This window comes from Dioscorea cayenensis, chromosome 19 (assembly GCF_009730915.1).
Source record: "Dioscorea cayenensis subsp. rotundata cultivar TDr96_F1 chromosome 19, TDr96_F1_v2_PseudoChromosome.rev07_lg8_w22 25.fasta, whole genome shotgun sequence".
Lineage (NCBI taxonomy): Eukaryota > Viridiplantae > Streptophyta > Magnoliopsida > Dioscoreales > Dioscoreaceae > Dioscorea > Dioscorea cayenensis.
Genome location: NC_052489.1, coordinates 5,603,904 through 5,618,212, shown reverse-complemented (window position 1 = coordinate 5,618,212; position 14,309 = coordinate 5,603,904). Strand labels below are relative to the sequence as shown.

Sequence of the window (14,309 nt, the reverse complement as noted above, 5' to 3'; positions counted from 1 at the left end):
AGTTTTCATCGCATTTTGCTGCATTTATTTGTTTTTTAAGAAGCATAAATATGTATTGTATATATTTTTATAAAAAAAATGATTATTTAGATGTATTTTAAATAGGGAAATATATATATATTTTTTTCACAAACACTCCCGTGGTGTATTTCTAAAATATTTCCACAATAATATTTTTATCAAAGTACCCTTTCCAATAGTTAATGCCACTCTGCCCCTTCAGCAACGTACATTATATGCATGCAGATATTAAGATATATACCTAAGGGGGTTTAATTGTAAGAATTTTATTTTTATCGTGTCTACGAGTAATTATACAACTCCAAGATGGGATCAGATCTATTGCAATGAAAATTACGATTTTCACCAGGGTTATATTTGCATATAAACAAACGGATTCGGGTTTGCTAGTTTCATCGCCCGCACCCGTTTAAAAGAGGCTAATCCTTCGCGATTCGTTCGTCGAACGAACCAACTCAACCAAGTGTTCCACTAGAGACGCAGTAATGGCGGCTCTCGCTCCTCTCGCTTCCTTCTTCTCTAATGTCCTCCTTTCCTCGCTACGGGCTTCCAATCCAAAGGGCCTAATGGTGCCGCCTGGAGTTCTCCTTCGTGCTCTGTCCACCTCTCCTCGTTCCAGGACCCGCCGTAGCAATAAAGAGCTTTGGTGGGTCGCAAAGAAGAAGCCCTTGGCTCAGGTCTCTGCTGCCAAAGCGGATGCCTTTCTATCCAGTGAAAGCAGTGTGTATCCTAGGTCGGTAACACTCTCCGTTTTTTGTTTGTGATTATCTCTCCGTGTTAATATGGAATTTTAGTATATAGGTGATTCATTCACAGTTTCCAAGTTGTGTTTTTGATTGGGCTTGAAGATTTATAAGCGAGTTTATAAAGAGAAATCAGCAAGTTGATAAGTTTAGAGTTGAAATCTCTGTTAATTGTGGCGTGATTTCACTGAAGCTAAGGCTTGGTAAATGAGCTGGCTTTAGTCAATAATAAGTTCTGGTTAGTGAAAAATAAGTAGCCGAAGTTAGGCCTAACGTCCCACTGTGTTTTTTCTTTGTCTTAATGTATAATGAATAAAATTTTCTCGGCGTTTGACTCTGCAGTAGTTTCCTGAGAAGTATTGTTGTCTTTGAAAGTTAGCAAGAAATTACAAGGAAATCCATCCTTCGTTCTGTGTTGCTGACAATGAGTGCTCCATTAAGATCTGATGAATTTTTTTTATTTCCTCATTGATGATATTGCATGAGAGTATCTACAGCTGGAAAGAAGTAACTTTTTACTCTACCAGGAGGCAAATTAATTTTTGCATTCACCTTGTGTCATTTTTTTTTAACATGTAGATGGAATTAATTTGGTTAGGTTGCATGGTTGCCATAAGCAAATGCATGCATTGCATGTATGACTACTTAAGTATATAATATTAGGTTCTAACTTGGTAGCGTAATCTTGACGGGCATCAACATTTCACACCCAAAGGCTATATATACCATTGTCAGAATTTGATGTGCTCTTTTTAAACTATATAAATCACATAACAGTATAATTCTTACATGACATGAATATGTGTTCAACTTATGTTATTGTTCTCTAGTTTATTGTTTGGTGACTCTGCTCATTCATTTGAAAGAAATTTGAACTAGATTCTGTTTTGCTTGGTATGATTGTGCTTTATGTTTTTCTTTTTGCTGTGATTCTCATTTCTGATTCACTTCTTTTTTGCTTTGACATGTTTGCTTCTTCTGAAGGTGTGGGTTTGTTTGTGATTCCTTTCATTACAGTTGATCTAACAGATTAATCATTTTTACATAGGTATCCTGAATACAATCGTTTACTCCCGTGCCCACAGCAAAATCAACCTCCAAGAATTGAGCACCTTGTAGTTTCTGAAGGAGGCATAGTAGTTGACTATATTTCCAAAGCTTTGGATCTTCCCTCATTGTAAGTCTAAACCTTTTTGTTTTTTTTTCCTTCTTTTTGAACTTTAATTTTTGATATGCCAACTATATTGACAATAGAGAATGTCTAGGTTCAGAAATGTGACCATGTACTTCTTGCATAATGGATCAAGAAGTGGCTTTATGTCCAATTGTTTAGTTACAGTGGAAAAATGTGTTAATAAGAGAAAGAAAATTCAATCCAAGGCATGGAAACATTTGAACATTACATGAAAGGATAAATAGGATTATACCTTCAATCTAGGAATTGTTCCTTGGTGTACTATATATGGTCCTATCTCATAACATGATATTTGGTTACTGAATCAAATACCGTGTAGGTGAGGGAATTAAGTTTCAGTGGTAAATGGTAATTAGATTGACAAGTACATACAGTTTTTGGTGCTCGACTTTGAAGTGAACTCAATATAATTTGTTTGATCGATAGTTTGCACTTTGAAGTGGTTTGCTGTGAATAAGGAATGTTATTGGATTTATGACAACCTTTTTGGAATATGATTAAAAGTTTCTGATCATCTTAACACCATTATGTTTTTTTATCTCAAACATGTAGAAATAATGAGATAATTGAGATGTGTGTTTTTATTCATATTATTAGAATGAGAGGATGATGGGAGTGGCATTCTGTATGTTCTTTTAACGAATTTCCCAAGTTATTACCTTTTAATGCAAACTAGTTACAACCTAGATCATTACAGGATTCACCAGAGACTAATGAGTTCCCTCTGTGTAAGAAACTCCTGGTTCAGAAACCAAAATGCCCTTCTGGATTTACACTAAATTATGCTCTTGATTTAAAGAGCATTAAAGTTGTCAACTGCATAAATAGTTTAACAGTGTAACGTGCAAACCTGCATATTGCATGTCATACACTTGAAAAAATTAATATTTTATATATAAAGGTTTGTTGCAGATCTTATTCATTTTGGAGCTGTGCATTATGCACTTGTCTGCCCAAAACCTCCACCAAGTGCAACTCCTGAACAAGTTCGGCTGTTTAAAGAAGTGACAGAACCATCAGTTCTGCAGAAGAGGTCATCTCTCAGAGGGAAAACTGTGAGAGAAGCTCAAAAAACTTATAGGATAACTCATGTTAATGAATTTGTTGAAGCTGGGACCTACTTACGTGTACATGTACACCCAAAACGCTTTCCAAGGTAGACTTTATTTCCTTGATTTCTGTATGAAGCCCATGAGGTCTATGTCTGTATTTTCTTCCACTGTCTAGATTCTTCAATAAGAGATTATATTAAAAAATGCTTCCTCAAAATATATATATTTTTTATCTTGCGATTTCAGTTTCCCATTCTAATTGACATGGTATAACCAGGTGCTATGAGGTTGATTGGAAGTCCAGAATTATAGCTGTTACTGCTTCATATGTTGTTCTTGACAAACCAGCTGCTACTTCAGTATGTATGCTTATGCTCGCATTTTTTATTCCATAGTCTCTCATCAACCAAATCCTAATATAATTAGCCAGTATCACTATATCCATGAAGATATGATTTATATTGTAGTCGGATATCGTATGCCTATTTCCATTTGTTATTTGTTTCGTCATATACGATATGATATTTTCCTTATTCAGAACTGCATTTTCATAAGGATGTTGATGATAAGATGCATGTACTTGATTTGATCTCTTTGAACTCAGTTAATGCAAGTTTTAGGTTAGTGACATGAATCTATATCAAATAATTAACTAATATTCATATTAGAATCCCTTAACCAACTTTAAGCTGGATGATCACCGTGTGCCTTTTAAGAGGCCATTTTATTTGAATTTAATGCCTCGACTCAGACGGTTTGTCATCCGCACATTAGACTATCATAGTTATGGATGAGGAACCCTGATTTTGCTGACTTTTGGATCACTTTCTAGTTCAGAACTATGTATAGGTTTTCATATGAGTGCTAGAGATATCTTTGCTATTTTGCTGATTTATCTTTCAGAATGAAAGTTTCTCATTAAATGTTTGCTGTCAACTACTTTTTTTTTGCACAGCATTAATATCATTTCAGATTGCATTAACGCTTGCTTTGGTAGGTAGGAGGAACAACTGATAACATTGAAGAAAGTTGTGCAACTTTTACTTCACGTGCTTTGGGATTAGAAACTCCTCTGAGGACCACACATCAGATAGATAACTGTACCGAAGGCTGGTTTGTCTTTACTTATTCCTCAAGTCAACTAATGTATATACTTATTGACATCCTGAAATTTCAATAACACTGATTGGTATGCTCATGCAGTGTTGTGTTGGCCAAAACAAAGGAGTTCTGTGCCATTTTCCATGGAATGATTAGGGTAATTGTAATACTTTTGCAACTCATTGTGGCATGCTGATATTGGATTTTATGCTCTCCTTGTTTACCTTCTTTGATTTCATTTCAATTTACAATTTCCTACAATGTGCTTGAATTCCTTTTCATCTTTGCTGATGGAAATCTAATTATGAAAATCAGGAAAAACAGGTGAAAAAGCTTTATCTTGGTCTCGCTGCTGCACCTGTGCCATTGGGAATAATTTCTCACTACATGCGTCCTGTGAACATTGCTCCAAGATTAGTTTCAGAAGGTAATTGCAATGTTCATTGCTATTTACCTTTTCTGCAACTTCTTGTAACCCGATTCTGGACTTGGCAAATAAACTTTGGTTTATAAGAAATTTCCTTCAGATCCAAACTTTGTCACACCATATCAACACGTTGCTATTACTTCTAATTCTCATGTGAATTCCTTCATTTTTGACATCCACTTGTGAAAACGCATTTTCCATTAGTAATTATCATCAACTTGTTGACTTGTTGAGATTGAAACAATAAACTTTAGTTTATAAGAAATTTCCTTCAGATTCAAACTTTGTCACACCATATCAACACGTTGCTGTTACTTCTAATTCTCATGTGAATTCCTTCATTCTTGACATCCATTTGTGGAAACGTATTTTCCATCAGCAATTATCATCAGCCTGTTGATTAGTAGAGATTAAAACTGTACATCCTGCTCTTTCGTATGAGTTTCTTTTCTCCATTTCCTTAGTAATCTTCATGTAAATGTTTTTGCAATCATAGATTTTATTGAAGGATGGCATCTTTGCCAATTGGAGGTTCTAGAATGCAAGGAGGTCCCATGGCCAAGTTCGGATGTTGAGAGAAGGTACAACATCGAGGGTTGTGGATGGCCCTCGTGGTCCGTTGCCTATGAATGTAAAATCAACCTCTTGACAGGAAAAACACATCAGGTATTTTTGATTTGCTTTTTTATTATATACCTTGCTTGTTGGTAAATATTGCAAAATTATATATTACCATTAGAGGCATGCGGAAGCAATAATAAAATTGCGATATGATCTAATTATTTTAATGAACATTGTATTTTAATTGAAAAGTTCAGAAAATTACTTTGGATGTTCGAAACCTTTTTCTTTGATGTTCCTGATTTGTCCCTCGGATTGTTGTAGATCTCCTAGCACCGAACAAAAATCCCACGCCTCTAGATTACACGCCGGAATTGAGAAATAAGCTCTCTCCTTTTCTAACCCTAGCCACTATTTGGAAAAGAAGAAAAGGTTGTTTCTTAATTCCATCTAGAGGCGTGGAACTTTTGTTCGGCGCTAGAAGATCTACAACAATCAGAGGGACAAATTAGGAACATCAAAGAAAAGGTTTTTGAACATCCAGAGGTAATTTTCAAAACTTTTCAATTAAAATATAGTGTTCATTAAAACAATTAGATCATATCGCAATTTTATTTTTATTTCTGCATGACTCTGATGGTGATATATAATTTTGTGATATTTACTAACAGTGGCATCAGAGCTAGGTTAATTGTTTTAATGAACATTAGGTTAAATCATATAATTTCATTGGTGTTTAATCGGCTGAAAACATGATATAATTAAAATTATGTATGTTTTCTTGATTTCTTAAATTAGGGTTTTATTAATGTTATATTTTATAATATTACATGTGATAAAATCCTTAGAATATGGATTAATAATAATAACAATTAATATAATAAATTAATTTAAAAAATAATAATTTGAGCGGCCCGGAGTGGCCCCGCGCAATGCGTGCAGCCCTTACAAACTCGGCACAGGTGCACAGTGCTGCACAGCCCTTGTGGGGCCCAGTTGGGTATGTGTAGAGCTGCACAGTGCCGTGTAGCCCCTGTGAGGCCGGTGCAGGCGCACAGTACCGCACAATGCATAATAGGGTGTGGGTGCTACATGTTTTAATTTTTTATTTTTTTAATAAATAATATTTATTTATTTATTAGTTATTATTATTGTTGTTATTATTATTTTTGTTTATTTATTTATTTATTTTATTTAAAAAAATTAATTGAATTTACACCAATGTGGAATATATGGTTGTTTTATGTTTGCTTTGATGTGTTGAAAGGATGGATGGCATACGATAATGGATTTTAGGGCTTTTTATATTTATTTTATTTTGCGTTTATGTACGTTGAACACAATATAAAATAAATATAAAATGCCCTAAAATACATAACCCAAATACATAAATGCAAAATAAAAGAAATATAAAAAATCCTAAAATTCATGATTGTATGACATCCATCCATTCCACACATCAAAGCAAAAAGTATAACAATCATATATTCCACATTGTTGTCAATTCAATTTGTTTTTTTAAACAAAATAAATAAATAAACAATAACAATAATAACTAATAAATAAATAAATAATATTAATTAAAAAAAATTAAAATTAATACATATAGTGCCCATGCGGGGCCCTATGCACAGTGTCACACTGTGCACTTGCGCCGGCCTCGCAGGGGTTGCGTGGCACTATGCAACTCTGCACATGAGCCAACCGGGCCCGCAGTGGCTACACGCAATACTGCCTCTGCGCATGGCCTAGCAGTGCTGCGTAGCGTACTTTGGGCGGGGCTACGCCGGGCCCGTTCAAATTATTATTTTTTAAATTAATTATTATATTAATTGTTATTATTATTAATCTATATTGTAAGGATTTTATCACACATATTATTATAAAATATAACATTAATAAAACCCTAATTTAAGAAATCAAGAAAACATACATAATTTTAATTATATCATGTTTCCTTCCGATTAAATACCAATGAAATTATATGATTTAACCTAGTGTTCATTAAAACAATTAACCTGATTCTGATACCACTGTTAATAAATATCGCAAAATTATATATCACCATCAGAGGCATGCGGAAACAAGAATGAAATTGCGATAGAATCTAATTGTTTTAATGAACACTATATTTTAATTGAAAGGTTTAGAAAATTACCTCTGGATGTTCGAAAACCTTTCCTTTAATGTTCCTAATTTGTCCCTCGGATTATCGTAGATCTCCTAGCATCGAACGAAAATCCCATGTCTCTAGATCACATGTCGGAATTGAGAAACAATCTCTTCTTCTCCAAATAGCAGCTAAGGTTAGAGAGGGAGAGAGCTTGTGGATTTTTCTCACCAGAGAATTAATTGATTCCCTCTAAGGTTAGGAGAAGTTATATTTATTTATAGAGACTTCATAAAACATGATAAATATTATTTTATTATGAAGTCCGATTCAAATATGAAACATCATAGCATGATAAATATTATTATTAAAGTTCTATTACAAATATGAGTCATAATGTAACTAAAACCACTTTTGTCTTTTAAGTCCATATAATTTTGATTAATTATTCGACTCCATCTAATTTGAATCAAAATTTAAACGTAAGACAAACCTTAGAGTAATTTACAATTTCATTTATCCCATGAAGTAAAATTATAAATTGATAATTTTATCCTTGTACTTAAAATGAGACTGATTCTTAATCCTTTTAAGCGTGACTCCCTAAGTTCGTTTCGATTGGCAATGGGAGAATACCAAAGGACGTGGGTGACATTTAGCTAGTCCATGGCCCCACGTTATAGCCCAATTGAACATTAATGAGTAGATCATTACGAACCTTTTCGATTATGATTACCATATGTGTATAAACCCTTTCGTTCTTGTATCTCAATTGAGTGAGTCATGGTAATTGTCAAACTCACTGAAGTCGATCATATGCAAATAACCATAGTAGAATAAGATTACCAAACTATCCTTTGTATCCCACACGATTAGTTTAACTACCTTGATCGAGGTCTTCTAATCTCACATACTTATGACCGCACAGGATACTAACTCGGTTACTTCTTAGAGAACGAATTCCTTCTTGGTGATCACTCACAATTGCTACTTGACTGACATAACCGCAGTTCGAGGTCGGCCCTACCAAAAGGTAAACTGAGCCTAATGACTCTAGTAACAGACTAGATGTCACAAGCACATTGTGATCATAATACTTTAGGTCTAAGGTCCACTTATATGATAAAAACCAACAATCCCAATCATTGACTGTCAAAGAGTAAAACCTGCCATTGGATTGTTGCGAGTCATATTCGAATACAAAAATCCCAGTGATGTATTTATGACATATGCTCCCACGATCTATAGTGTTCAACTAGCACTCTTTGTCAAAGTATATGTCGTACAAATCCTTACGAATCTTTAACTCCCAATTAAAGATTCTCCGATTTGCAAACTATTTAAATGTACAAATACTAAACTCTTCTAGTGCCTCCTCTTTATCCCACAAAGAGTAGAAGGTTTAACTTAATACACATGGACTATGATGTTCAAAACTAATTAAAAATGCAGCCAACGACCTTCGGGTCTATTGGTACACGGGTCGCCGATAGAGTTCTCACCGAGTGGTGAGAGTTCGATTCTCGGCTGAGGATACATTTCTGGGAGTTGTGAATAGTGGTTGTGTACGGGTGGTTTCAGCGCCCATGTGAGCGCGGCCCCGTTCCCACTTGTTCCACCGAGGCTTGTGCACGTTCTTGGGTCTCTCGTGGGTTCGCCCCGCTCCTCTTTCCCAAAAAAAAAAAAAACTAATTAAAAATGCCATAACAATATTTTTATGAACATCAAAATAAATTCTATTATTAATAATAAGAATGCATAATACAAGTGAAATGCCCTAATACAAGCATCCTCATTGGCATTCGAGGGCATAATCCTAACATTGCCGCCTTTGCTCAGCTTCAGAGTATAATGTGTGAGACTACTTAAAGTCACTCATGGATTAAGTTAATAAATATGGATATAAATATACAAGTTTAGGTCTCTCATTTGATCATATTATGTTTTTGGGTTGAATGATAACGTGCGTGGTTTGAGTCTAACATAATATAAAGAGCTTGGCTAATTGATTTTTAAGCAACAAGACTAGCTTATAAAGGCAGGCTATTATAGTAACTAATAATCTCACGTCGGTGAAGTTATTAAATATGGATATGAATACATGGGTTTCGTTCTCTCATCCTATAAGCTCAAGCTTTAGGGTTGAATCAAATGTGTTTGATTTGCATTTAAGATTGTGGAAGTCCCTTCCGCTGTTAAGATGGATGTTAATATTTCAACAGGCCAATTACTATTTAATGACAAGGATGTTTGAGTTTCCAAGCATACAAGCATTTCAAGTTTTGATCAAATTAAGGGGAGCTTGAGCATTATATCATTTAATCAAATATGGCCATTCGATGCAGGTCAGAGCTCAGTTAGCTGCAATCGGTGCACCACTCATCGGTGACTCTATGTACATGCCTGCTGTGATATCAGAAAAGGCCAATCCTCTCATCAATCCCTTTGGTGAGTATAGAAAAGAATATACAAGTCATGAAGATAAAATGGCAGCTGTCGAAGAGTGGATTTCTCAGTACGGTAAAGAACCAAGTGCAGCTATCGGACTTCAAGCATCACAAATCTCATGGGACAACGGTGAGTGTTCCTATGAGGCCGGGGCTCCATGGTGGAGGCATGGAATAGCATAAATCTGACGAAGTTGATTGATATATGCTAATCAACCAAAAGACGACAACGAAAATTCTCATGATCAAACACAGGCTTCTGTTACTCTGATGAAGCAGTTCAGCATTGTGCTGTAAGGTATTTTACTCGATTAAGTTTTTTGTGGAGAAAGAGCACAGGATGTGGAACTCTTGTTAACAAGCAGGATGATGAGCAGGAGTGAGATCAAATTTTCTTAAGAGGGTAAAAATGAAGGGGCTGAAAGAAAGCTGTTTGTTTCCAATTTTATATCCAAGTTTGCAAGTCTATATTTTAAGTACTTATCTTGTGAAGAAAAGTACAATTTCGGTGTTGTGTTCCTTCTCCATAGCTTCATGTTCCTGTAAATTTGCTTTTTAGTATTAATGAAATTGTCATTGCATGATAAACTCCACAAGATTATTATTGCTATATTCTCTGAAGAACTATGAAGTTTCAATTATTCCAAGAATTAATCGTCATCATAATTTTGAAACGTTAACCTTGGAACTCTCCAAACTAACACTAAATGGGAATTTTGAACTAAACTTGTTTCAGAATTTTTTTTTATTGAAATGGGGGGAGTGAACCAATCTATAAAAATATCAATTTCCCTCACTTCAGGAGAATGGTATTTTTCCCAAATGAACTTTTATTTCGGGGGAAGTGGGAGAAAGTTGTCTGGTTTCTCTTCAATTTTTTATGTTCATTTTGTTCTGGAGTGGGAAAATATCACTTCTCCTACTTCTGTCTAAAGTAACACTTTCCTCACTGAAATGGATTTTGAACTAAACCCACTTTAATATTTTTTTACTGAAATGAAAAAAGTTAGTCGATTTATAAACACTCACTTCCTCTCACTTCCAAATTTTTTTTTAAACTCATACAACTCCATGCAACACTTGAATTCTCCGATTCTATTTTTACTTTTCGACAAATGAACACTAGAAAATACTGAAAGTGATATCACTTCCCCTCACTTTAGAGAAGTGACACTTCTTCTATTTTCCCACTTCAGATAACTCCCTCCAAAATGAACGCCTTGTAACACAAATGATAATACTTACACAAAAGCCACCTATCAGGAATATGAATAAAAACCCCACCTATCCAAGCAACTAAGCTAATTTATCTTCTGCATAGCATGTCATATGGCAGAAGTCCTCTGCTTCAAAGAAGTTACATAAGCAATGAATTTCCTTAGACTACAGTTTGTTATGGTTCATGAATTGTTTAAAATATTCAATCATATTTCAAGATTTAGCCTCAATGATTGGCAAAAAAGTGCATGCAGTAAAGAGCCCAGATTCTTTTTTTTTCCCTTTTGTTGAACAGTACTAATCAGAATTGGTGTTCTTTCAGGAATGTTTTGACAGATACTAACACAAAAGCATTGCTCAAAGTTGTGACTATGAACATAGATCAACAGCTGAGACCACACTAAAAACTAGCCCGCTTATTCATGAAATTTTCCTCTTCCTCGGCTATTCAAGTTTGACCTCTTGCCTTATTGGCGGCTCCAGCTCCAAGTAATAGAAAGGTTCCGTTGGCTCTTCCCTGCAAAACACAAGATTGATTAACAGAGCACAGGTATGTGTGGAAAAAGATCACCTCTCATGCCTTTATTTATTCAAATTTAATTATATAACCTACATTTACACAGTTTTTGGGTCAAAAATAAATTGGAAATAAAGAATGCAACCAGGCTTCCTTAAAATGAGTTTATAACAACCAAATTTTGATTATCCATATGTGATTATAATGATGTTGGCTATCTGGCCAGAAAGTCAAGTGCACCTACTCCTGCAGCTAACAAATAGAGAGAGACCCACATCTAAAATTTATATTCAAGACCCAAATCTAAAGTTTGATATGCCTATCAGGTAACAATCAACTGAACAAGGATTATTTATTTAGAGCATCTACTTTCACCAGTTAAAATCTTCAAACCTGATATGAATTAACAGGCTAACATACCCTGGCTTGGAACGCATGCATCGCCAAAAGAGTTTGAAAGGGCCTGGGACTGTTTTAAATGGATTTCCTTCAAAACAAGCCTGTGGCAATATAAGAAGGTGAAATCTATTAGGGCACCAATCTGAAAGTCTTAAGGCAAATGAAAGTAAATGACTTCTCAACAAAATTTACAACAAACAAAGCTTATTAAAATAAATTAAGATAAATGCAGTGAACCTAGAAAAAAAAATAAGCAAAGCTTTAAAATCAAACTGTCAAAATAATTCTTGAATTAAAAACAATCTCTTTGCATCGAAATTTAGCTGTCACACCTTATATAATATTCTTCTAGCCTTTTCACCGAAACTGAACATTTTGTGACTGTCAAGATAGACAAAAAGTGCTGTGCTACATAAAATTAAAAATGTGAAAAAAAAAAACTTTCCATTAATATGTGGATTAATCATAAAAATACCACAGAAAGACAAAACCCAAGATAGTTAGTGAGTGTTGTGTACATGAACTAGGCATACAATATTAACATACAGTGCAATGGTGCAACAACAGGACTAATATCTTGTTGGTGAGGTGCTCAAGGAAATTTGCCTTAAGTACAAGCTCTATATCATCTTAGTGAGATTTTTTGTCTAAAGTATAAATCATCTATCTAGTCCTTCCTACATATCATGCACATATACAAATGCACACTACCACACATTTATTGATCATAGAAAACATTGTCAGTGCATTTTCAAAATGAAAGTTATGAAAGACACTTAACTAAATGTTGTGTCTAATGATGAATAGACACTAAAGTTAATGTTGTGTCTTTAAAAAACTTAACCAAAGGTTGTGTCTAATGATGAAAAAAAACATTAAGGTTGTGTCCTAGAATTGAAAGACACTAGCAAATTTATATAAGAACTTATTATAAACCATATTGCGATATGAAACAAAACTCATTAAGTGCAAGACAAAATTAAATGATGGTTTCATTGTATCCTTGGGGTTATTCGTACATTCTTTTGGGTACCAAGGGTTGAGGGCGAAATAAGCCCTCGCAGCCAATTTCACTTGTTTTGTTCAAATTGCAATACATTGTTCTACAAACATTCTATCTCATATACAGTGAAAAAATGACAACCAATTTACTCAATCTCTTCATTATTTGCATAAAAGTATCCACCCAGTAATAAAACCAATTCATGATCCCTGGATAGGATGCCCCAACCACAAAGTTCAGGGAAAAAAAACCAAACGATACAAAATTTTAACAATTGCCATAAGAGGGATCTCTCGACTGTACTTGATCAATCAAGTGACTACTGGCAAGCATTGAAAGTTTGCAAGCATGAAACTCGAGCAACAACTACTAATGACTCTTTCAATGATAGAAAAGCATATTATGAATAACATCAACTGTCACAAAATATATAATCAATTTGATCAGTAAAGTGTCTACTAATAAGCATTGAAAGTTTGCAAGGATGAAATTCGAGCAACAACTACTAATGACTCTTTCAATGATAGAAAAACATGTTATGAACAACATCAAATGTCACAAACTATATAATCAATTTGATCAATAAAGTGAAGTGACTACTAGTAAACCTTGAAAGTTTGCAAGAATGAAATTTGAGCAACAAGTACTAATTACTGTTTCAATGATAGAAAAAACATGTTATAAATAGCATCAAACAACTTCACAAAGATCTTATCAAACCAAACCTGAATGACATCCTCAGCCCGGTCATTGCACCGATGAGGTTGAGGCTGCCTTGTGTCACCCTCCGGCAACCCCCATGGGCTCTCCCTCCTCGGCACCGGCCTACTCATTCTAATCCAACAAATCCACATCAACAACAAACAAAGATTTCATACATTCCAAACAAATTTAACAATCAATTCCAATCATACATGTCTAGGATTATGAAATCAAAGGAATCGATCACAATAGATGACAGATTGCTCCAATGAATCGAAGAAAAGATCAGGATTTACCAATCGTGAAGAGATCGCTACTTGGATCTGGTTCCCTTGTTGATCGTCGAGAGCCAAGACGAGAGTTTTGGCCTCTCCAGATTCCACCGATCACCATCACCAGGGTTTTGCTTTCTGTTTTTTTTTTTCATATAAGCCCCCGAAAACTCAAGATTGCATATTCACCCTTGAAAAAGATTTTATTTTGTTAAGGTGAAATATTTTGTTAGGCTTATGAAATATTTTTTACCAGATAATTTTGTTGTTTGATTATTTATTAAAAAAAAGTGTTGATATCATCTGCTTTTGAATTAAAATTATTAAACATTTTTTTATCATTAAAATTACTTTCAAGGGTACGAAAAAGTAAAAAAGAATTAAATAAGAATATGTATTATTAAATAGTTTCATTCCAACCAATAATATTAACTCCAAACAATTATGAGATATGACGATTTTTTTTTCTTGAAACTTTATCTTGAGGATGGAAAACAAAGTTTTCTGTTTGGCTTTAAATAATTTTTTAATAGTTTATATT

The 14,309-nt window shown here is 34.3% G+C and overlaps 2 protein-coding genes across 2 annotated transcripts; one reads left to right on the top strand and one right to left on the bottom strand.

Annotated features, from left to right (window-relative positions):
* Positions 1 to 478: 478 nt before the first annotated feature.
* LOC120283525 (RNA pseudouridine synthase 6, chloroplastic) lies at positions 479 to 10,098 on the top strand. The gene is made up of 9 exons (XM_039290224.1): positions 479 to 754; positions 1,813 to 1,941; positions 2,861 to 3,115; positions 3,289 to 3,370; positions 4,009 to 4,124; positions 4,215 to 4,269; positions 4,428 to 4,539; positions 5,036 to 5,205; positions 9,556 to 10,098. The coding sequence occupies exons 1-9, from the start codon at positions 507 to 509 to the stop codon at positions 9,838 to 9,840; spliced, it is 1,452 nt and encodes a 483-aa protein (XP_039146158.1). The 5' UTR covers positions 479 to 506; the 3' UTR covers positions 9,841 to 10,098.
* A 1,010-nt stretch (positions 10,099 to 11,108) lies between these two features.
* Positions 11,109 to 13,915, bottom strand: LOC120283670. Its single transcript, XM_039290383.1, has 4 exons — positions 13,793 to 13,915; positions 13,520 to 13,628; positions 11,813 to 11,892; positions 11,109 to 11,392 (listed from the first exon to the last, which is right to left on the bottom strand). Exons 2-4 carry the CDS (start codon positions 13,625 to 13,627, stop codon positions 11,320 to 11,322), a joined length of 261 nt encoding a protein of 86 aa, XP_039146317.1. The 5' UTR covers position 13,628; positions 13,793 to 13,915; the 3' UTR covers positions 11,109 to 11,319.
* Positions 13,916 to 14,309: the final 394 nt, after the last annotated feature.